Here is a 24,386-nt window from a genome sequence, read left to right as displayed (position 1 = left end):
TGGTGACTTACAGTAACCAGACTTATGGTGATGGTTATTTCATAATGTATAAAAATATTGGCTATGTTATACACATGAAACTAACATAATGTTGTAAGTCAGTTATACTTCAATAAAAAAAAATCCTGAATAGTCAAAAAAAAGAATCCACCTGCCAGTGCAGGGGACATGGGTTCGATTCCTAGTCCGGGAAGATCCCACATGCCGCGGAGCAACTAAGCCTGTGTGCCACAACTATTGAGCCCGCATGCTGCAGCTACTGAAGCCTGCACACCTAAAGCCCATGCTCTGCAGCGGGAGAGGGCACCACAACGAAAACCCCACACACTGCAATGAAGAGTAGCCCCTGCTCTCTGCAACTAGAGAAAGGCTGTGCACAGCAATGAAGACTGAAATGCAGCCAAAAATAATAATTAAAAAAAAAAAAAGTTGGCCCTGAGATAAGGACTTGAATGCACGTAGTTTATTAGGGAGGCCATCCTAAGAGGCATGGAGACGGAGTAAGGAAGTGAGACCAGGAAGGGCAGGCACTGCAGGTGTGTTACTGAGCAGGTCGCTCAGTCCCCCTGGGATCCTCTGGGAGGCTGTGAACAGCCACCTGGGGATTATTTCCTCACATGGCGAGGAGGTAGGGTATTTACCCCCCAGCCTCTGCTGCCTGTTGGCTCGAGGGTTCTTCCTGTGGCTCTAACCACCTGGCACGTCTGGTTTCCCCTGAGAACTCTAAGGAGGGCTGGGGTATGGGCAGTCACCCACTGCACCTGCCGTAGAGCCTTCAAGGTTTCCCCCCACAGCCCTCACTTGGTGCTGTCTCCCTGGTGACCTGGGGTACCTGCTGTCACTTGGACTGATGTGGCTTCTGTCTAATTAAAGGCTCAACTTCCTCAGAATGGGCCATGTGGTTCTTCTCGGCAGCCCAGGTGCCTGGGGTAGAAGCTGGCACTCGGGTGGAACATTCAACAACTGGATGGGAAAAGAGTGCATGGTGAGTTAGAACGTCCTCCAAGGTGCCCAGGGGTGGATAGGGCAGGACGCAAAACAGCAAACATTAAATGTAAGTGCCTGAGGTTTGCATCTCAGGTCTGCCAGCATCCAGCCTTGAGAAGGGCTCAGGTGAGGATTGAGATGGGCATGGTGGGTGTGGGTGGAGGTGGGAATGGAAGGAGAGAATTGAGTCATGAGGAAGTTTCCACTTTCCCAATACTCCTGTGGATCTTTGGGGGAAAGTTCTCTGGGAAGAAGCTCACAAGGTTCGAGTGTTAGTAAACCCATAGGCTGCAAGAGAAAAACAATGGCTACATTAGGCACTTGCCCACAGTTCTTTTCTGGATTTAGATCACAATCAGAGTCATGTGTCCTTGGCGTTAGACATGACTTTAGAACTTGTCTGGTTCCACCCCTCCTTGTCCATTTTAGAGGAGAAAACTGAGCCCCACTGAGGGAAACTGGCTTGTCTGGGGTCACATTGTTGAGTTGGAATAGTCCGGTGAGAAGGAAGGGTGACCTGATTCTCCCTGTTCTATTCTGGGCTCTGGGCTCATTTGTATAGTCAGCCGGGTCTCACCTGTGCTGGCATTAGCATTGTGGGCCTTTTCCCTTAGGTATGGCTGACCAAACACACCTGACTCATCAGGTGACTGAGCAGAGTTTCTAGGGGTTCTGACCCCTGCTGTCCTGATGCCACCCCCAGAACCCCAGAAATAAGTGCGCCTAATGTAAGCTGCCTCAGAGACAGAAAGAATTTGTGCTTTCCAAGGGGTCCTGTCCTGATCTGTTTACAGTTCTGGCAGCCTGGGGGGGTGGGTGGTGAGGGGCCCGGCCTAGATGGCAGGTGGCTGGGCAACCAGCTGCCCTTTCCTGCCCTCCAGATGCTAGACAACTGTGCTGAGGGTTCTTCCCCAAGTGCTGGGGTTGGAATGTACAAGCTTGAAGGCTCATTCTTCTCTAACACCAGAGATGAGCTGGAGGGATGGGAGGGTGCGTGTGGGAGGAGATGGTACCAGGTTGTCAAGTCTCCGGGCAGCAGCGCTCACGGAATGGTATGCAGAGCAGAGGTGGGGGCCCGAGATGTCTGAGTGGGCTCCGATCTGCCTGTGAGGAAATAACCTTAAGGGAATGAAATAGTAATGGATTGAGACTCGTATTTATTTTTCCATTGAGGCGTTACTCACTCAGTGGCAGAAAAATGTTAGCATGAGGATTTGTAGGATGCTTAGAATAAAGCAAACAAACAAACAAACAAACATTTGAGGTCCTGTTAAAATCTGTAGTGGAAGAGAAAAGATTAGAACTGAAAAGTCAGTCTCTAATCTGCCATTTTATTCTGCATGTGGCTGTGGGAAGTGGGATAAGATAGTATATAGGCTATTTTTATAAACCACATTCTGGAATTCACTACAGCCCAGGGGCAGCGCACAAGTGAAAAGTTCCTTAAACTGGAACAGGATACTGGATTCACATCCTAACAGTGCTCATCTTTCATTGGGTACAATGTATGCTTAAACTTCTATCTGTCTCATTGTTTTAAGTAAATGAATTGGTTCAGGCTTAGCAATTGAACACATGTAGCCTCAGAACATGCCAGCATGTGTCCCAGGTGCTCAGTAGATAAAAGAGGGACTCAGAGATGAATAAGACCGGGACCCTGTCCTCAAGCAGTTCCCAGTCTAGAAGGGGAAGAAGACAGAAGACAGTCCTGGACAGCATGAGTGCACTGTCACATCACAAAGCGCTGAACCGCGAGTGCTCTTACCCCGGGGCGGGGGGTGCGGGGGGGTGTCCAGCCTGGGCACTGCACTGCTGTTTCCAGGGTCTGGCAGTGCCTGCACACAGCACATGCTCAGGAAAGGTTTGTTGAATGACTGTCTATTACCTGTGTCCTCCCCTTCTGTTTCCGATCAGTTATATTTCCTAATTTGGGATTTTTCCATAGAAGAACAGACAGGGTTTGCCTGTGTATTTATTTAGATTTTTAAAATGTTGAATAAAAATTTTCCAAAAGCAACAGTGTTCGAGTTGGAACATCACGGAGCGTGAATGTTTATTCCCATCACTATAGCTGCATGACATGCAATGTGGAGGTTCGATGACATTTCGTGGGATGAAGGACTACATGCCATCCGATAGGCATACGAGCATGTGCTCAGTGTCATTACTCACCATGGAAATGCAGATGTAAAGCACGGTAAGATACTAATATGCGCCCACCAGAATGGCCGAAATGAAACAGACTGACAGTACCAACTGTTGGGGAAGATGTGGAACAGCTAGAACTTTTCAGGCGAGAGTGACAGGTGGCACAGCTGCTTTGGAAAACTGGCAGTATTGATCCATGCATGCCAAGCGTACATCTACCTCAAGACCCAGCAATTGCACTCTTGGGTTTATACTCAAGAGAAATGAGTGCATATATCCACCAAAAGAATGTTTATCACAGCTTTATTCAAAAGCCCCAAATTGAAAACAACCCAAATGCTATAAACAGGAAAATAGATGCATAAATCAAAGTATAGTCATAACAATGGTATAGTCATGACACAGACACAAAAAAGAGTGAAGTATGACATTCTCGACGCCACAGATGATGCTCAATGATGCTGCGTTTAACAACAGAAACCAGGCACAAAGGTGTGTACCTTGTGGTTCCATTTATTTGAAGTTCAAGGATTGGCAACACTATTCAAGAGTTCGAACAGTGATGACCTCTGAAGGGCATCCCAGACAGAGGGCTCAATTATGTACAAAGAAATGGAGCTTTGACAAGTCACGGTGTGTTGAGGGAAGGGGCAGCTCAAAATGGCAGGAGGATTGCAGGAGCCATGGAGGAGGGGTGTAAGGAGAGAGCCTGGGAAGGTTTCTTGGGCCATTTTGAAAAGGGGCCCATGGTGGTCATTTGTGCTATTTGCCACATATTCAGGTTCTCTCCCTCTGGCCACTTGGTAAGATTGTACTCCTGGCACTTTGTGGTCAAGTGGAATCATGTTTCCCTGTTTTATTCCAGCTGATGTGTTGTAACAGGAAGCGATGTGTGTTACTTCCAGGCAATGCATGTAACTGCTGGTGTGAGAGCCTTCAGGGCTCTTTCTTCCCCTCTTGCAGTTGGCACTGTTTGGGATCGTGGCTGCTCAGTCAGCCTGGTCCCGAGGAAGACCAGAGCGCCCCTGAGGCTGGACACATGCGCATTTGGCATGAGAAAGAAACCTTGTAGTTGTAGGTTGCTTGTTACTGCAGCATATTCTAGTCTATTTGGGTTGATACAGGCCTTGATTATGGTGTCAAGTTCATTTGTTCATTTATTCATTCACTCACTAATTCATTCATTCGTTCATTCATTCAACACACTGAGCTTCTGCTCTGCGTTAACCACTGTTCTAAATGCTGGAGAATAGTCTCTTCTTTCAAGAGCTTTCATTCTGCTGGGGAATACAGACAACCTGCAGATACATGAATATGGTAACTACAGATCGCGGTGAGTTATAAAGGAAATCAACACGCTGATGTGATGTAAAGGAATTGGGGAGGAGAGTGGAGATGGTCATCAAGAGGGGTTGCTTCATTTGAACTGGGACCCGAGGATGAGATGGAGCTGTCATGCTGAGAGCCACGGGATGACGTTCCAGGGAACAGCAGGGAAGAGCCTGCAGGGAAGGGCCTGCTGTGTCTAGAGGAATGTGGGGGAGGGGAGAGGGAGGCAGGGAAGCTATCTTGCAAGTAAGCTGTGAATGGCCTGCTTGGTGTGTTAAGAGGTCACTATTTTACTGTGTACTGTAGGCAAGAACAAAGCTAGGGAGTTACATTAGGAGGGTCTTGGATGTGTCCAAGGGGGAGGTGATGGTATTGGCTTGAGAGTGATGACAATAAACGTTGAGACAGGTATGCACATTTGAAATATGTTTTGAAAGTAGAATCCACAGAATTTGTTAATGGATTGAAAGTGAGGTATGGTAGGCTGAATAATGACCCCCAAAGATATCCACCTCTTAATCCCTGGGACCTGTAGATGCTGCTTTATACAGCAAAAGGAACTTTGCATATGTGATTAAGGTAATGATCTTGAGATGGGGAGATTATTGTGGATTCTCTGGATGGGCCCTGAATGTAATCACAAGTGTCTTTAGAAGAGGGGGGCAGAGGGAGATTTTACTGCAGAGAAGAAGGCAAAGTGGAGGCTGAAGGAACCTGCTCCACTGCTGGAGTGAGGAATGCAGCTTTAGAGGCTGGAAAAGGCAAGGAGGTGGAGTCTCTCCTAAACGCTCTGGAGGGAGCATGGTGCAGCTGACACTCTGATTTCAGAATTCTCACCTCAAGAACTCTAAGAGAATACATGTTGGGACTTCCCTGGTGGTCCAGTGCGTAAGACTCTGTGCTCCCAATGCAGGGGGCCTGGGGTTCGGTCCCCGGTCAGGGAACTAGATCCTGCATGCTGCAACTAAGAAAAGATCCCCCATGCCGCAACGAAGATCCCGCATGCCGAAACTAAGACCAGGCACAGTCAAAATAATTTAAAAAAAAAGATTTGTTAAAAAAAAAAAGAATACGTCTATGTTATTGTCATTTTTATTGTAGTAAAATATGCATAACATAATGTTTAGCATTTTAACCATTCATTAAGTGTACAAGCCAGTGGCATTAAATACGAGGGTGAGTCAAAAATTACCCGCACTCTGGCTGTAGAATTTACAGAATTTTTAATATAACTGGAGCGCGGATAATTTTTGACTCACCCTTGTACATTCACAATGTTGTGTAACTATTACCACTATCTTTGCCTTAAAAACTTTCATCATCTGCAATAAAAACTCTGACCCCATTAAATAATAACTCCCCCCCACCCCGTTCTAGTTCCTGTCTCTATATTTGTCTATTCTAGGTACTTCCTATAAGTGGAATCATATAATATTTGTCCTTCTGTCTGGCTTATTTCACTAAGCATAATGTTTTCAAGGTCCATCTTGTTGTAAGATAGATCAAAATTTCATTCCTTTTTGTGGCTGGGTAATATTGTGTGTTGTTTTAAGTCACTGAGGTTGTGGCAACTTGTTGCAGCAGCCGTAGGAAACTGGTACACGAGGGAGGAGAGAAAAGCAGGCATCGGGGGTGGTCCCTGGGCTTTTGGGCCTGAGGACGGGATAGACTGAGATGGCATTTACTGGGAGAGAGAAGCCTCAGAGAGCAATGGAGTCAGCGTAGGAAAGTCACAGGCTCTGCTCAGGCCACATTAAGTTTGTGATGTTTGCTGGACTTCCAGAGGAGATGTTGGGAGAGAACTAGACCGTGGAATTCTGGGGAGAGGTTGCAGCTGGAGAGTTACACTTGGGAAGTGTCACCGCTCAGATGGTGCTTAAAGCCAGTAGCCTGGTGGAGGCTTCCCAGGGAACGTGTGGGGACAGAAAAGGAGGAACGCGGCCAGCATTTGCAGGGGGAGCCGAGGAGGGGGAGTCGCCCCGCTGGCTGCTAGCTGAGAAGCAGCAGCAGGGAGGGGGAAGAACACTCAGGAAAGCTTGGGGTCGTGAGAGTTTCGGTGGGGAGGGCACAGCCAACCAGGCTTTCAGAGACCGAACAAAGGGAGGACACTTATGACCTGGACGAGAGCGGAGTCTGGGGTGGGGGAAAGGACAGAAGCCAGAGGGAGGCGTTAAGGATGTGAGAAACAGGGTAGTATCAGTTTTCTTACCTCTTTGAAGAAATTTTGCTGAGAAGGAGCAGAAATATGGGGTAAGGTGGAGTTCAAAGCTTTTTAAGATTGGAAATATTTTTGCAGTTATCTACGGCTGCCTAACAATACCCTAAAACTTAGTGGCGTAAAGCAATAGGCATCACATGTCTTCTGTCCCACGATGTTTGTGGGCCAGGAAATTGGTGATAGCTTGTCTGAGTGACTCTGTTTCTCCACTTTGCATCCTGGGGTCACTGGTAGTGTTCAGCTGCTGAATGGGCGGGTTTTGTGGGTTCAAAGTGGCTTCATGCATAGGACTGGCACCCGGATGAGCAGGGCTGGAAGGCTGGGTTCCACTGGGACTGTCAACTGGAGTGCCTCCAGTGGCATGTCTAGCCTTGTGGCCTCAGGGCTCCAAGAGGGAGGATCCTGTTGCAAGATGGAAGCTATGTGGCCTTTTTGGCTGACGTTTAGGAGTCACAAGAATATCACTTCTGCTGTACTCCATTGGTCAATTCAGCTAGAAGCCCACCCAGATTTAAGGGAGGGGACATCGCCCCCACCTCTTGATGGGAGAACAGTCAGAGAATTTGCAACTATGTTTTAAACCCCCATAGATACAGAACATGTTTGCCGGCTGGATGGGAAGGCACCGCGAGATGGGAAGAGGCGAATGATTCGGAAGAGAGAAGAGGAGACTTCAGGAGTCACGTCCTGCGGAGGTCACACGAGGACAATACTCAAAGCCTGGAGATTAAACACTATTCTCCCTGTGGGAGGAGGGAAGAAGGACATTGTGAGGACAGACGCAGTGTGAAAAGATGAGGCTGTTCCCCTTTGATGACTTCACTGTGCCTGGTAATGGACAGGTCATTACGTTACAAATCATCAGCTGAGGGTAGATGATGAGGAAGGTTGAGAAGAAAAGAAGGCGTATAACATAGCAATTTCAGAGAGTAGGAATATTAGGTATTTGTTTGAAAAGCAGATTTAACAGTGATGGCTTTCTGTTATTGCTGAAAAGAACATAGATCGTAAGTACATGGTTATTAATCCTCAATAGTATATTAACAGCAAAATCAGTTTATTGGTAATTGTTAGTTATGCCAAGTATTTATGGAACATATGAGAGACGCTCCAGGTTCTAGGAAGTTGACCACCAGTTCTTGTCCACCACCCTCCTTTAGATGGGAGGCACGGGCTGTTATTTCAACTTTATTGCTTGGAGGAACTAGGAGTAATTTCATAAAGTTAGTCTGAGAAAGAACTCAAGATTAGAACTCTGAGATCATTTCTTTTTTAGGAGTATTGAGAACATGGAAAATATCTGCCTATTTTACATGAGAGGATGTTTGGATCACCAGCTCCTGTGAGTAATTAAAAAAAACTATCTGGCAAGAGTTGGTCTTGAGCAAAGTTGCTTGGTAGGTGGTGTCCTTTTGCAAATGATGCTTTTAGTGTTGAAAATACACTAGTAATTCTTGCTCTAGAATTGCTTTTAGAAGGAGTTTATGATTCACACATGAAACAATCAACAGGATTACTTTTATTTATTAGAGCATTCACCAAAATATTTCTTCACAATCTCATAACTCACCATATTTACTTTTAGATATTTCCAAAACCTGAATCCCCACGAAAGTAATGAAGAGTCATCCACAGTCAGGATATCCCAAATAAGGTGAATGAGGCTTTGCTGAGAATTGCCAAAGGGGAGTTCTGAGGATGTACCATTGCAGACGTCCACACATATACTTCATAGAATCACATCATGTCAGGAATGACAGAGATATCAGACTCACCCAAGGCGAACTCACTGTCTCTGTCCCCTGATGATTATCTGCACCTTCTTCCCCTCTAGTGTCCTTTATATTTATTTATCAACTGGGTTTCCATACACCCAACTAGCCAAGTTAGAAACATAGGTCAAGCTCGACCCTCTGCTGCATTACTCTACAAATTCACCACAATCAGCTGGGAATATATTCAGCTGAAAATTATAGAAAACCTACCTTATAGCGGCTTAAACACATTTGTTTATTTTTCTCACATGACAAAAAGTCCAGAATCTGGCAGCTGTTGGTGTCCCTTCAGCTGTCCCCATGATGACAAGGACTCCTGTATTCAGGCTCTACCATCTTTACCATCTTTAGGGTATCCTTTCATTCTCAGGCTTGTTGCCTTCGGGTTGCAGGAGGGCTGCTGTACCTCCAGGCATCACATCCACATTCAAGGCAGGGAAAATGGGGAAGGTGAAGCCAGCTGCATATCCCTTTTATCAGGATAGAAAAAGCTTTCCCAGAAATCTCCACAGTGTACTTCCCCATAGGCTTCATTGGTCAGAACTGGTCACGTGGACATCCTTACCTGCAAAGGGGACTGGGGAATGTGGAACAGGATGGTCAGATTGGTGCAGACCAATAAGATCCACCCCTGGAGCTGGACACATTCACTCAGCCAAATTCAAGTTCTGTTAGTGAGAAGAAGGGAAAATTGTGTTGGTCACCGTTGCAAAGTCTGCTGATTTTAGTTCTGAGTCAGCTCTCACATTTCCTATCTCTCTCCAATGGCTTAGCTCCAGTTCTCAATGTCTTTTAACTTGGCCATCACAGCAGCCTCTGAACTGACTCTCCAACTTCCAATGTAGCCCTCTTCCATCCATCCTCCTTCAGCTGCCAGACTTATGTTTTTAAAATGCAAATCTGATTGCGGCCCCTCAAGTATAAGAACATTCAGTGGCTCTCTTTACTAGTCGCCACTCTGTCAAGCTTGGCCTAATTCCCATCCTTCTGCTCAACTGGCAAACTCTAACTCATCCTTCAAAGCCAAGTCTAAATGTCCCTTCCTCTGGAGAATCCTTCCTACTTTGCTCCTGATCTAACAAAACCATTCTCTCCTTTTTTTTCTCATCTGTCTTTTTTATATATCAAGAATAGTAGCTGTTATACAACATCACCAAGTTATTTGCTCAGAGGCCTGCCTCTTGCTAGATTATCAACTCTGCTCAACAGATCCTCCTTGGCAGCTGACGTGGTGTGTGGCATGTAGCAGGTGCTTACGGCAGAGGGAGCTCCTCATCTCCCAAGAACCATTCTCACCTTCATGAGAAAATGAACCCTGGGTTTTGAATTCATGGTTACCTTTTTTTTTTCTTTTTTCTTTTGGCTGTGTTGGGTCTTTGTTCCTGCACGCGGGCTTTCTTTCGTTGTGGTGAGTGGGGGCCACTCTTTGTTGCAGTGTGCAGGCTTATTGCCGTGGCTTCTCTTGTTGCAGAGCACTGGCTCTAGGCACATGGGCTTCAGTAGTTGCAGCATGCCAGCTCAGTAATTGTGGCACATGGGCTTAGTTGCTCCACGGCATGTGGGATATTCCTGGACCAGGGATCAAATCCATGTTCCCTGCACTGACAGGCAGATTCTTAACCATCGCACCACCAGGGAAGTCCCAAGTTCATGGTTACTTTGAATAAAGACCAAATGTTTCAATCTCCCTTGTAGCTAATTGAAGCCATGTGGTATAATGCCTGGAGCTAAAGCGGCTACATTAGAGATGACACCGAAGTCACACTATGAGATGGAAGAGTAAAAGGCTAAAAAGATGTGGGTCCCTAACATGGTACATAATGCCTCTTTGGCCTAGGCTTGCCTTAGGAGTTTTACGTGGAAGAGAAAAAAACTTTCCTTATTTTTGAGACACTATTATTTTGGGTTTTCTGTCACTTGTAGCTCAACAACTCTAACTGAAATGTATAAAAATTGTGTGTGTGTATTTAACTAAATTGGTTGAATTACAATTGGCTGAACCCTAGCACAGCTTGAAAACTCTGGGCCCACAGGCTGCATTACATTCTCAGACACACTGGATATATAGTCACGTCTTCTAAAGATATGTGAGACTGGGCAGGGCGTGCCTCTGGGGTCCCCGGGGCCTCGCATCCGAGCGGCTGTGCATGCGCATCACCTGCCCCGGACGTATCTGCATGCATAGCGCCTTATCCTACAGCGGACTCTGCTAGCTCACAAGCAACTCAACAGCTTCTTGCAAAGTGTTTGACAGCCCATTTGTTCTGATGCCTACTGGTTTCAAAGAACCACTTATAAAGGGAGGAAAAGGTCAGAACAAACACATTTCACTCAGCCTCTGAGAGCAGAGCTCAGTCCCTGAGGAGGAGTCACCTGTCCCGGGTGGGACTGCCATCAGTCATTTATACGCAATGACAGGAGCTGGGCCAGTGATCTGCGGGGGTTGGTGGGGTTGTCTCCTGTCCTAGTTTGGTGTTTGCTCTGTTGGGAAGAAGGCAGAATTCTTTCCCTCTCCTAAACCCTACCTCTGACCTAGATTTACAGTCAAATGTCATATTGGACAAGTAGACCAGCAGTTGAGATATAAAGACTTTTTAGAAGAAATTTTCACCATTTTGATGTTTGAAATCTGATGTAATGTAATTGGGAGGGAAAAATGTCTATGGAGTTTTGTAGGCCTGACCTAATATGTTCTGGAAAAAATCACCTCAGGGGTAATATTATCACGTTTAAAGACAGTCTAGGGCTCTTGGCTCATGAAGCCTTGCTGTTCACACGGGAATACGGAGTTGTGCTAAAGTAGAGGTCTGGCTTCATCCCCTCGCTTTCCACATTTCAGCTGGGGTGACCTTGACTAGTTGCTTGACCTCTCTGTCCACAGTTCTGGCATGTGCTGGAGGCAGCCCAGCCCCGTCAGAGAGCCAGGTGTTTGAATCTCTTCCCAACTCTGTGTTCACTGATGTCATCTTGGGTCATGTTGGCTGTGGTAGGAGTCTTTACACCAGGGAAACTGGCAAATCAGGGCTCCCTCCCATCCATGGAGTTATTAAAAGTTTACTAAGACTCCACTGCACTTTTCCACTTCTGTACCATGGGGTTGATAATACCTACCTCACCTCAAGGATAAATTGAAAGACCTCATGGGAAGCACAAGTGATAGCCCTTCATCCGTGTTAGATTCCTAGTTCTTTCAGCCGTGGACTGGTAGCTGTATTATTGTGGAGACGACTGCTCTCTGGGAAGGCAGGGGCTGACTTCACTGTCTCTAAAGGGGTGCAGCCATTTAACCTCTGGGTATCCCTTTGCCCTGGGGCATACTTGACTGCTGGGGCAGCCTGTTAGCCTGCCCTGATATTTGAGTTACGTAATCTGTGGCCTGACACAGACAGTGGGGCCGTGTTGGCAGAGCGATGCCAGAGGTTTGGGGGAAAAGCACACGCATAGCAGAGAGGCCTGGAGCGTCGCATCGGAGTGGGGGCGCCTTGACTTTATGGGGGAGGTGCGGGGAGGGGACTGTAAGCGCTGAATGCTGAGCTATAAGGGCTACGAGGAACCACATGGGGCCACACCCTTGCCTTCAGCTGAGGAGACAGACACACTCAGACCGAGGCTTGATCTCCCTCCACTGCTGTTCTTCCAGTTTTCTTTTTGACCAGGCGGATGCTCTCAGCTTTTGCTTATGGTGAAAACATGGTCAAATTCAAGATCTGTAAGAGAATTTTCTGGATGGGATCAGAAGAGAAAGCAAGAATATATCACAAAATGGGGATGTAAATTGGTGCAGCCACTGTGGAAAACAGTATGGAGGTTCCTCAAAAAATTAAAAATAGAGCTACCATATGATCCACTGATACCAGTGATTCCACTTCTGGATATTTATCTGAAGGAAATGAAATCACTATCTTGAAGTGCTATTTGTACCCCCATGTGCACTGCAGCACTATTCACAATAGCCAAGACATGGAAACAACTCAAATGTCCATTGACAGAGTGGATAAAAAATGGATAAAAAAATGTGGTGTATCCACACAATGGAGTATTATTTAATCATAGAAAGGAAGGAAATGCTGCCATTTGTAACAACATGGACCTGGAGGGTTTTATGCTAAGTGAAGTAAGTCAGACAGAAAAAGACAAATACTGTATAATCTCACTTAGATGTGGAATCTGAAAAAACTGAACTCATAGAAACAGGGAACAAATTGAAAATTGCCAGAGGTTGGGAGTGGAGGGTGGGAGAAATGTGTGAAGGTGGGGAAAAAAAGAAAGAAAATGTCTTAAAAGATGAAGCATTATGTTCCACCCCAGAAGCTGTAAGCTGCCTTAGGGCCAGATCATCGCCCCACACTGTGCATTCAGACAGCACTCAAATAGCTACTTTTTTTCTCAATGAATATCTTATGAATTATTCGATTTCCATGAATCTGTAATGACTTAATAGATACTATATTGAAATATAAAAAACAACAAAAAAAGTCAAAAGCAAAAACAAAACCAGGGTACAGGATGATATAAAGACGGGAAAGACACACACCAATATGCCAACAGTGTATGTCTTTGAATAGTGTTAGTGTGGATAGATAATGCAGAGGCTTCTTTTCTATCCTTTGTGACATTTCATTCATTTTCTATTCTTTGTGACATATTCATTCCACAATAATGCTGCTTAACAAATGTCCCCAGACTCAGTGGCTTACAGTAGCAAGAACTAATTCCTGTGCTGGTAATCTGAGGGTAGGCTGATCTAGCCAGGCTTGGGTCCAACTTGCGGATTAGGTTCCGACCTGCTGCATGGGTCTCATTCTGTGGCCCAGGTGATTGCCAGGGGAGCCTGTTCTCACAGTGGATGACAGGAGTGCAAGAGGCCAGTCAAACGGTACAGGCACATGGAGGCCTCTGCTCACATCAACCACTAACATCCCATTGGCCATTGGCCAGAGGAAGTCATATGACCAAGCCCATACAATGGGGCAGGAGGTCTGTACTGCCCACAATGGGAGGGGAGCAAGTATCCAAATTATCACACAAACTTCTTTGAAAATAAGTTCATAAATACTTTCATAATTGAAAGTATGTCTTCAGTAAAAATAATACTTTACCTTTGTATTGCATTTTACAGTTTTAAAAACATCTTTACAGTCGTTCTGTCATCTATTCTTTCCAGTAGGCCAGGGATATGGTGGGGAAAGCAGCAACCCCATTTCAAAGAAGTTAATTTATTTATTGGCTGCATTGGGTCTTTGTTGCTGTGCACAGACTTATTGTGGTGGCTTCTCTTGTTGTGGAGCACAGGCTTCTAGGCACGCAGGCTTCCGTAGTTGTGGCATATGGCCTTAGTAGTTGTGGCTGACGGGCGCTGGAGCGCAGGCTTAGTAGTTGTGGCACACGGGATTAGTTGCTCCATGGCATGTGGGATCTTCCTGGACCAGGGATCCAACTGTGTCCCCTGCATTGGCAGGTGGATTCTTAACCACTGCACCACCAGGTAAGTCCCAGCAACCCCACTTTTAAAGATGTGAAAATTCTGTCTGCATTATTTTCCTAGAACTACCAGAAAAAAAATGATCATAGGCCTCGTGGCTTCAAACAGAAATTTGTTCTCTCATAAATTCTGGAATGTGAAAGTCTAAAATTAAGATGTCAGCTGTACTGTGATCTCTCTGAAGGCTCTTGGGAGGAACACTTCCTTGCTCTGGTGGTTGGCAGCACTCCTTGGCTTGCAGCCACACCACTAACATCTGCCTCCACCATCACACGGCCCTCTTTCTCCTTGTCTCTGTGTCTCCTCTTCTCATAAGGACACCAGTCGTACAGGATTTAGGGTCCACCTGATTTAGCACACCTCATCCTAACTTGATTACATCTGTGAAGACTATTTTGAATTAAGGTCACATTCACTGGTTCTGGGTGAACATAAAGTTTTGGGGGACAGGAGTCAACACATACGCTGGCACGCAGAGTTTATGGCATCTGTGCTCATAATTCCTTCCGTGTTTGGTGTCCTCCCTGCCAAATCCATGCGATGTCTTAGGCCACAGCCTCTCAAACTTTACTGTGTACACATATCAGCTGAGGGTCTTGTTAAAATGCAGAGTCTGATTCAGAAGCTTGGGGTGGGCCTCAGAGCCGGGACTAGGGTGAGGTAAGGAGGCCCTGAGGATCCTCTACATATTGTGCCCTGGGTGACTTGCTTGCCTCACCCTGGTCCCCACCTGCCCTGCGAGATTCGGCATTTCTGAGCAATGCTGTGGATGCAAGCCACGCACTCTGAGCAGCTGGGTCTCAAGCTGCAGTCTATGTGGGTTTAATGCTCACTATCCGACCCTCCACAGCAAAGAGGATGCTTTCCATTTTGCAGCTGGGTGTGTGGGCTTTGCAAGTCCTAGAAAAGAAACACTGATTCTGTGATGTTTTTAACGCTGGGTTTGACCTGGCTGCCAATTTTGGTTCTTTGGGACCACTGACGGGAGTTAAGTGGTAGCACAGAGATAGAGGGCCGCTCTGTAAGCCCCTCATCAGACCTCCATCCCCAAGCCTCACCGGTCCCTGGAATACCTGACCATTCCCAGCACGGGTCCCCCACTTTCCATCGTGTTGCCTGCTTAAGAGCGTGCTTGTTCTCTCCCAGTGGCCACAGTGGGCACAAGTGGGGGGGCTTCCTTCACCAGCCAGGTCCTGGGCCCAAACCAGCCGCCCCAGCACCAACCACCAGGCGTTGAGCTGCACCCCCGCCCCCCGCCCTGTTGCACTCCCCACCCCCTCTTTTCTCAAGGATATACATATTATAATATATATATCCTGGAGATATAGTATTTATTATATATATAATATTTTTTCCCTTCTGGAACCTCACTTGCCTTCCCTGCTTCCCGTCTTGGGCCCTGCTTGGGATCAACAAGGACCCTGACGACACATCCCTTGAGTCAGAAGACACAGGCTTGGGGCTTCGGCCCGTTCCCTCGCCTGAGGCCCTGGGTCCCCTCACAAAGGGCTCTGCTTCCTCCGGGGGCACATCCCTGCCTCCCAGGGGCCTCAGACAGCAGCCGGAGGCCCCGCCTTCCACCTGTCACTGGCCCAAGAAGAGAAACCACGTCCTGCTGGGCTCCCGACAGGACAGCACCGTCCGTAGGGGTCCCCGGAGGAGGAGGGGCTGTGGGATTTTCCCCTGTAACGACTGGAGAAACTGAGGCCTGCGGGGGAACTACAGGTCTCCAAGGTCCCATGGCGAGTCAGAAGGAAGTAAATTCATTTGGTTGGAAATCTCGTGGGCAGCTGTGAGAACGGAGCATCAGAGAGTCTGAAGAGAAACCTCGCGTTCCCATCCCGCTCACGTGCTTCATGGCGGCTCCCCGGCGGAATGGGGTCTTCCTGCAAGGCGGGGGCTCCCGAGGCTCTTTCTCAATGGTGACCTGGTGTTCCGTGTCGTGGCTTCCGTGCAGCTCCAGGCTCAGGGGTGGCTTAATTTATCAGGATCCGGCCTTGCACCCAGCAAGAAGGGCTCCGACCTGAGGAAGTCTGAGAACCATCCCCCAGGGCCAGGGGGAGCTGGGACAGCACAGGCATCTGTGAGTGGCTGGAGCGCACAGGCGGGTTCTATTCTTCTGCTGGAGCTCAGCAATTCCACTCGGCTTCAGGATGACGCGGTGTGGAGAGAGGGGCGGGGAAGCCTGAGCACAAGGAAGGGCCACGTGCTCACCTTCGGCGTGTCCAAGATGCCCAGGGTTCAGTGGCTCTCGGAGGAAGGGGACATGAAGAGGAAAAGGGGGCGAAACAGAAGAGCAGGCGGCTCCCCTCGGCCCGCCCGCATCCAGAGAGATTCTGGGGTGGTAGTGTAGGAAGGCGAGGAAGCAGGAGAACCACATGTTTGTGGGGAAAATAATGGAAAAAATTCATATATGTCATTATTTCACATGATCACATTGCCTGTGATATCATAAAAATCATGTGTTCGTGTGGGAAAATAATGAAAGAATACATTTCGTATCTATTTCATTATTTCACATGATTTTCCTGCCTGTTCCCCTTCCTCCTGTCACCTTAAAATCTCTCAGGGAGGTTGCAGGGCTGGAAGGGAGCCTCGTTTTTCTATTTTACTATTTGCTGAATGTACTGAAGTGAAAAAGAAGTCTTTACTTACAAGTGAATTAAATTTTTTTTTTTAAAGCAATTTCAGAAAACAAACATTGCAAGATGTCTTGGCGTCTAGTGCCTACAACTCAAAGGTGAGTTTTCAAATATCAGACTCATTTGCTTACTTGTTCGACCTTCGGAATGAAAATGAAACCTTCCCAGAATCAAAATATTTGTGAGGCAACTCACATCTCTGGCTCCTGGACCTTTCTGATCCACCTGCACCTCCCCAGCTCCTCTGGGGCAGCCACTCCTCTAACTTCCCTGGCCCTCCCCAACCAGTGTGTGATCTGGGGACACTGAGCTCAGGAGAGGCCTTTCTTGGGGCTGGGGGTGGGGCAGGCAGTTCAAGGCCGGAAATGGAATGGTGGGGTTTGCTGGGTTAAGCTCATTGGTCTCTGGAGTTAAGACCTGGCTCTGAATCTTGGTTCCAGTGCTTACTCTTGGTGTGACCTTGGGCAAGTGAGTTCACCTTCTGATCCTGGTTTCCCCTTTGTGAAATCAGAGGGCAAGCCGTCTCTGCCCCCTGTGGGTTGATGTGAGAATTGCACAAAAGGTTGCACAGCACAGTGGTCCCCAACCCTTTTGGCATGAGGCACTCGTTTCATGGAAGGCAATCTTTCCTCAGATGGGGTGGGGGTGGAGGAATGGGGAGTGGCGATGGGGGGTGGCAGATAAAGCTTCACTTGCCCGCTGCTCTCCTCCTGCTGTGCAGCCCAGCTGGCCCCAGGGGTTGGGGACCCCAGGTATAGCACACAGAACTATATTCAATGTCTTGTAATAACCTATAATGGAAAAGAATCTGTACACCTGAAACTAATACTGTAAATCAAACTGCAGTTAAATTAAAAAAAAAAGACAATTACATGAAGGGATATCTAAAAACTGCACATCCCTAACCCAATGGACCGTCTATCACTAACTCAAAGACGTGCCCTTGACATCTGGCCATCAAATCAGAGGCATCTTGATGCCCCTCTGCCTCTGGCTATATTTTTGCTCTATGGTGCTTTTTCCAAAAGGTAGACCTGGATAGAAAGAGCTCATGATATGTCAGGAAATCTGGTGACAGTCAGTGAGAAAGGAGTTGAAACCAACCCTTAAGTGAGGTTTCTAAGTCAATCTCACTGCAGAGAATAAGCTCAAATCTTGGAATTGTGAAGAAAAGCATACGTTAAACCTGAAAGTTGTACCCCTTTTTCATAATGGAGAAAATATTCACCTTTTTAGAGGCAACAGACTGGCGAGGACACAACTAGACCATATGCAAATCCATGTAACCCTTTTAATTTAAAAAGTCATATAAAATAACAAAAAATGCAGATTTCCCCATGTACAGTAGATAAGAAATCAAACCGGGTTGAAAGGCACATGTTAATTTCAAATTTCATCATAGGAAGTCAGGTGACCTTTGCACCCAATATAAAAAAATTCCTTAGGTTGCTCTCTGGAAGAGCAGTGTTTAAGGTTTTCTTGCCACACTTGTTTATTCCTCTGGGAAGTGGCCGTGGAGTTGGGGAAGAAATGCTCCCCTGAACGTCTGGTTAAAACCATCAATTCTTTGGAGTGTTTCCAGGAAATGTCAGACAACCAGGAAAAGCTATGAAAGAAGGCTGAACCAAAGGTCTAGCCTTGGTAAATTCAGCAGAGCTGCATTTGACAGCAGACAGGTGAACTATGACATCAAGGACCATTACTTTCATGTACGGCCCAGCTAGGTTCTAATAAAATGGACCCCATGACTATGGAGTAATGACCACCAAGTTCAACACAGTTCACTTGGCACTGGTTTCCGTACAAAATGTTTCAAACTCAGTTGTTTATGACATGGACCAGATTTTCCAAGTGCCTGAGCCACGTCCAGCCTTTAAGCTAGGCCTCAGAAGTTCAGGTGTTGCCTAAAGATTCTTCACTAACATTCACCTTTAAGGAGAGGCTGAAAGAGGAATTTCCAGTGACAGCTTCTGGCTCAGGGCCCAAGGGTCCCCAGCCAAGGCTGTCTCCAGGTGGCCCCCAGAACTGCAGAGTGTCTCTTTTCAAACAGCTTTGTTGGAAAATAAAGCATTAGCTGATGTTTTTGGGTATCTGAGGTCCAGCCAGACCCCCCGAGGTTTGCATCCTAAAAGAACTTCAAAGTGGAAATGCAACCCACATCCTTTGTGTGACAGGAGAATAGAATATTGATGAAAACATAATAAAATACACTGATATTTCCCTCTATCTCCAGTACTGCTTTTTACCTTCTTAAAATTCACTCCTCCCAACACTGACAAACCAAAACAGAAAATGACAATTGAGGCAGCTGTTAATTGGTCACATCCATGTCTCAAGGCAGAGACAACAGAGCAAAAAGTAGAGGGAAAAAAAAGTCCATTATCAGCTTTTGATTTACAAAGCCAAAGGCCTTTAGGGGAAAGGCTATGAGTCACATAAACAGACACAAATCCAGGAGGACAGTAATGAGAGAGAAGAGCAAGGCTTCCCTGACCCACAGACCAGCCAAAGGCCCTAAATAGAAGCAAGCCCCTTGGGTAAGCTGAGAGCCCTTGAACTTGCTGGTCTTTGGGGACGGGGCTGCCCTGTGTCCTGACTGGTTGGGATGGAGACCTCACTGAAAGCCTTTATGCTGGGGGGCAGTCTTTATGAAGACAGAGCTGGGACCATCTTCCTGAGCCCCAGCCCAGAGCAGAAGCTGTTGAGACATGGAACGGGTTTGAGGAATGGGTTTCCCTGAACCTGTGTCACTGTGTCTTTAGAAGGACTTAAAGGTGGCTGAAGGAATGGAATGGGACTTGCAGGTGGGGCAGTAACCAATGTCCAAGACCAGATGGGTCAATGGTCACCTTGGCACATGTCATTCGGGACTGATGACACTGAGGGCCACTGCTCTGACCCCTTGTTACCAACTGGTACCAGGTAACCCCACCTTTCCCCAGACCTGCACCCCCAGACCTTGACCTCCAGGACAAAAATGTATGCAGGGGCTCCCTGTGCCATTTTTACAAGATGGGTGTTAAAAGCACTTCTGTTAAGGAAAGACATATTTCTTTTTGTACCTGGGTTTGGGGAATAAGATTTGTCCTGGCTACATGTGCTTTTGACTGGTATTTCCTCTGACTTAGCAACAGAGCAGATGAGCATGGGGACAGCTTCTAGCTGTGCACCTGCAGGTTCCGCAGGTCATGGCTACACCTGGGGCCTCAGAGCAACGCCGGCCACTGTCCTCTCTCCCGCCCCCCTTTACAGAAGAGGTGAGCTGAGGCCCCGTCCACCGTGGGTAGCAGAGGGCCGAGTGAGGAGAGGGAGGTGCCAGGCAGGGTGCTGGAAATGAGGCGAGGGTCTGGGTGTCGGGTGGTGACTGTACTCTGTCAGCCTGGAATGTGCACTCGGTGTGGGCCGAGGACCCGGCGTCGGGGGAGGCCCAGCAGCCCGCTTTGCTCACTCCTGGCCGCCGGTCAGCTTGTGGAACAGGTCCTCGTCGAGCGTCTCATTCTGGTCCTTCGAGCGGGTGGAGAGGAAAATGTAGCCCCCGATGTACTCATGCACGACTTTGCAATCCGCACTCAGGCAGGTGAACGCGATGGACACGTTCTGGTCAAACTCGATGGCCACCTGGAAGAGGACGGCACAGGTACGTTTAAACTCCGACAAGGACGGGTGAGAAAGAAGCCGCTTGGATGGAGATGGTCCCAGAGCCGAGGACTGCAGAGGTGCTGACAGTTGGGCTTCCCCAAACCCCCCAAACCCCCCGCTCGCATCGGACCCCACAGGAGAGTCCGCGCTCTCCGTGCGCCCCCTTGTGGTGCCAGCCTCGCCGCACACCTGGCCAAGCATTAACACTGGACAGAGATCGCTCCTGCCTGTCTGCCTCTTGTTTAGGTTAAAGAACCATCTACACACTCCCTGTGTCCAGGGGCAGGGTGCTTTGCAGATTTTTTTAGTAGAGAGGAAAAGGCCCACGTGAATTTTCCTACAGCCACGACGTTCACTCCTTCCCAGCTGGAAGTCACAAACGCTAACACTAGAAGAAACCAAAGCTTCACCCGGTCTCCACCCTGGCTGCCCACTGGAATCAGCTGGGGACCTTTAAGAATCACTGATCCACACAGAAACATTCTCGTCTAGAAGCCTTCACTTCTCCCAATTCCTTATTTCCATCATCCATCCAACAGTGGGCGAGTGCAGGCACATGTGTCACTTAGATGTGATTTACAATTTCATTTCCAAAGGTCCTTTTCAGAAGACTCTTTCAATGAATTTTAACACACAGTGTACAAAATGTGTTAGTTTACTAACTCTACTTCTGTCATACACTGGCAATTTCTTTAATATCTAGAGACTAGATATTATAAAGTCAGGATCCATTTGTCCAGTATATACATAATATATAAAGTTAAACCAAATGCATGTAACATATAGAGCAATGGGTAAGTTGAATTGTTCAAAAGTACACACTAGCAAAACGTCTTTTGCAAGACTCATTCTTTATTTTGCAACTTCTAAGTTTTTAGGTGTTCCGAGGTGATAATGTACGATAAAAATAGAGCTAGTGAATTAACCAATTTGTAAATATCTTGTTATTATTGATAAAAAAGCAGCATCATGGACGTGAAATTCTTTTTTTTTGTTTTTATTTTTATTTATTTATTTATTGGCTGCGTTGGGGTCTTCATTGCTGCACACGGGCTTTCTCTAGTTGTTGCGAGTGGGGGCTACTCTTCATTGTGGTGAGCAGGCTCCTCATCGTAGTGGCTTCTCTTGTTGTGGAGCATGGGCCCTAGGTGCGTGGGCTTCAATAGTTGCGGCACATGGGCTCAGTAGTTGTGGCTCACGGGCTCTAGAGCACAGGCTCAATAGTTGTGACGCATGGGCTTAGTTGCTCTGTGGCATGTGGAATCTTCCCAGGGCAGGGCTTGAACCCGTGTCCCCTGCATTGGCAGGCGGATTCTTTACCACTGCGCCACCTAGGAAGTCCTGGACGTGGAATTCTTAAACTGTCTCCGAGAAATGCACCTCAGGACTTGCTCATTAGGCTGGCAGCAGAGGGGCAGAAGGACGTATAGAGGGAGGCATGTATGTGGATATGTTCGATTTTATGCTTCGTGTCCTGTCTCATTTTTAATGGAACATTAAGGGAATGTACTATTTTAATCATATCTCTACCAATATCTTTATCTAGAGGCCTGTTGCCATTTTTGTCTTTTATGAAACTTTTGTCGCCAAGGAAGGCAGGATTACATTTTTTTCCTTCCAGATTGAGTTGGTGTAGTGTATTCTCGGTTATCAAAATACTCATATAGCTTTGGGATTTTGAAATGGTAAACATTCCTGATGTGTGAAAAAGCATAATAGATAACTGTATGACCTTTATTATATGACAATGGATGCTCTGTGTGTAGATACACAAAGGAGACTAGAAGCACACGTCAAATGGTAAACTGCTTACGATTATGGATGACGTTGTTTTTTGCTTTTTGTGTTTTTTGGTTTCTGATTATGCACGTTAACTTTTAAGAAATAAATGTTATTTTAAAAACAAACAAAAGAAGAATCACTGATCTCAGCAATTTCCAGTGTCAGATTTTTTTTTCCCAAACAGTGTTATTAAGGCATAAGTGACATATATTAAACTGACCTATTTAAGGTGTACAGTTGGATCATTTCTTTTTTTTAAATTGTAGTTGATTTACAATGTTGTGTTAGTTTCTGCTGTACAGCAAAGTGATTCATTTATATGTATATATATATACATTCTTTTTAAAATATTCTTTTCTATTATGGTTTATCATAGGATATTGAATATAGTTTTCTGTGCTATACAGTAGGGCCTTGTTGTTTATCCATTCTATATATAATAGCTTACATCTGCCAACCCCAACCTCCCACTCCATCCCTCCTCCAACCATCTCCCCCTTGGCAACCACCAGTCTGTTCTCTATGTCCGTAAGTCAGTTTCTGTTTCGTAGATAGGTTCATTTGTGTCATATTTTAGATTCCACATGTAAGGGATATCATATGGTATTTGTCTTTCTCCTTCTGACTTACTTCATTTAGTATGATAGTCTCAGGCTGCAACCATGTTGCTGCAAATGGCATTTTGTTCTTTTTTATGGCTGAATAGTATTCATCGTATATATGTACCACATCTTTGTCCATTCACCTGTCGATGGACATTTAGGTTGTTTCCATGTCTTGGCTATTGTGAAGCTATGAACATAGGGGTGCATGTATCTTTTTGAATTAGAGTTTTGTCAGGATATATGCCCAGGAGTGGGACTGCTGGATCATATGGTAGTTCTATTTTTTGTTTTCTGAGGAACCTCCATACTGTTTTCCATAGTGGCTGCACCAACTTACATTCCCACCAACAGTATAGGAGGGTTCCCTTTTCTCCACACCCTCTCCTGCATTTGTTATTTACAGAGTTTTTAATGATGGCCATTCTGACTGCTGTGAGGTGGTACCTCGTCGTAGTTTTCATTTGCATTTCCCAGAGTCGGAGTTACATGGCTTTGAGGGTACAACAAGGTTTCTGAGTCACCGCCTTAGAGGCCATCTAACCTCAAAACTTTGTTCTACAAATGAGTCCAGATGGTCAACAGCCCTGCTGAGAGGAATCCACATTTTTTTTTTGTTTAATTTGAGTCCCTTATCCTCTCTCTACATTGGCAGCTTTCTACTGGAAAAATGGGAATGCCAAAGGAGTCAGGTAAAGATCCTGTATTAGCAAGAGCAGAATGTTTTAAATCGTCAGGACACTCAGGGGCCTCTGATTGGGTCTAGCAAGTCCTATGATGTGGGCGTGGCCTGACATGGTTCCTAGGGTGGAGATGGGGGGCGCCGAGGGCTCCTGAACTCAGAGGCTGTTTCCTCCATCACCCCTGTGCACCTCACTGGCTTCTCTGGTACTTTCCCCTTTGGACAGGAATGCTCTCCAGCGGGATAGTTGAGCCTCTGAGGCCTCAACCAGTTACACCTCTGGGCAGCCAGTCAGAAGATTTTGGATTTATTTTGTATCATATTTACATCTCAGGTAGTTTCTGCTGAGTAATCACCAGCCTAAATCCTATATATAATCATACCCTTGAGTTGAAGGAAATTAATCAAACTGTCAGCAACTGTAAAGTCTGTCTGTATGGAGACTAAGCCAACTTGTGCTAATTCAAAAGCATCTGGCCTGTGCTTGTTAGGAAACTGCCCAGAACTGCATGTGATTATTTTAGCAGACAATTACCACATGCTTGTGGTTTCTGAGTTCCAAGTATAAGAATACCTTCTTAAAATCAGAATAAGCTGCAGTTCTGAGGGAACACACATTTATAGGCTCAATGCTGAATGTACCAAAAACTTTCATTTACCTGCCGGATTTCCCAGTTTACATTCCACTGTTTCATATTTGTAAATCTCCAGGTTGTAATTGGAATCCCAGTGGCTGCATCAATTCTAATCAACCTATTATATGAAATTCCCAGAATGTCATCTTTCTTGCTTCCTTTAAATCTGAAAAAAAATTGTTACAATATGTAACTGCTTCCTGTAACATGATGTTCATTCACATACAACTTCTTAAAGATAATACCAACATTTCTAATCAGTTCTGAAGAACAGACAATGAGGGATTAACTTTCTGTAGAAGGGCATTTTTATTGTGATAGAATATGTAGGCTGGAGAGAATAAAGGCTGTCCTGCAGACATTATTTAAGGGAAATTGACATCAGAGGAAAGCAAAATAAGAGGCAGTCAAGTCAGTTAATTCAAATTAGCTCCAACTGCATATGCCAGGTACCCTTCTAGGCAC

The 24,386-nt window shown here is 46.3% G+C and overlaps 1 protein-coding gene across 7 annotated transcripts in view; it reads right to left on the bottom strand.

Annotated features, from left to right (window-relative positions):
• Nucleotides 1–7,961: 7,961 nt before the first annotated feature.
• FERMT1 (FERM domain containing kindlin 1) overlaps nucleotides 7,962–24,386 on the bottom strand; it is a 56,234-nt gene continuing 39,809 nt past the window's right edge. For 5 of the 7 annotated variants that reach the window (XM_057701516.1, XM_057701521.1, XM_057701520.1 and 2 more), the window contains 2 exons: nucleotides 23,946–24,087; nucleotides 17,849–20,199 (listed from right to left, as the gene is read on the bottom strand). In XM_057701516.1, coding sequence (XP_057557499.1) covers nucleotides 20,026–20,199; nucleotides 23,946–24,087 — 316 coding nt within the window. In that variant the 3' untranslated portion in view covers nucleotides 17,849–20,025. The other 2 variants (XM_057701518.1, XM_057701517.1) reach the window with 2 other exon arrangements.

Source organism: Hippopotamus amphibius, chromosome 12 (genome assembly GCF_030028045.1).
Source record: "Hippopotamus amphibius kiboko isolate mHipAmp2 chromosome 12, mHipAmp2.hap2, whole genome shotgun sequence".
Taxonomy (NCBI): domain Eukaryota; kingdom Metazoa; phylum Chordata; class Mammalia; order Artiodactyla; family Hippopotamidae; genus Hippopotamus; species Hippopotamus amphibius.
The sequence above is the reverse complement of the archived record's forward strand: the minus strand, read 5'-3'. Positions and strand labels throughout refer to the sequence as shown.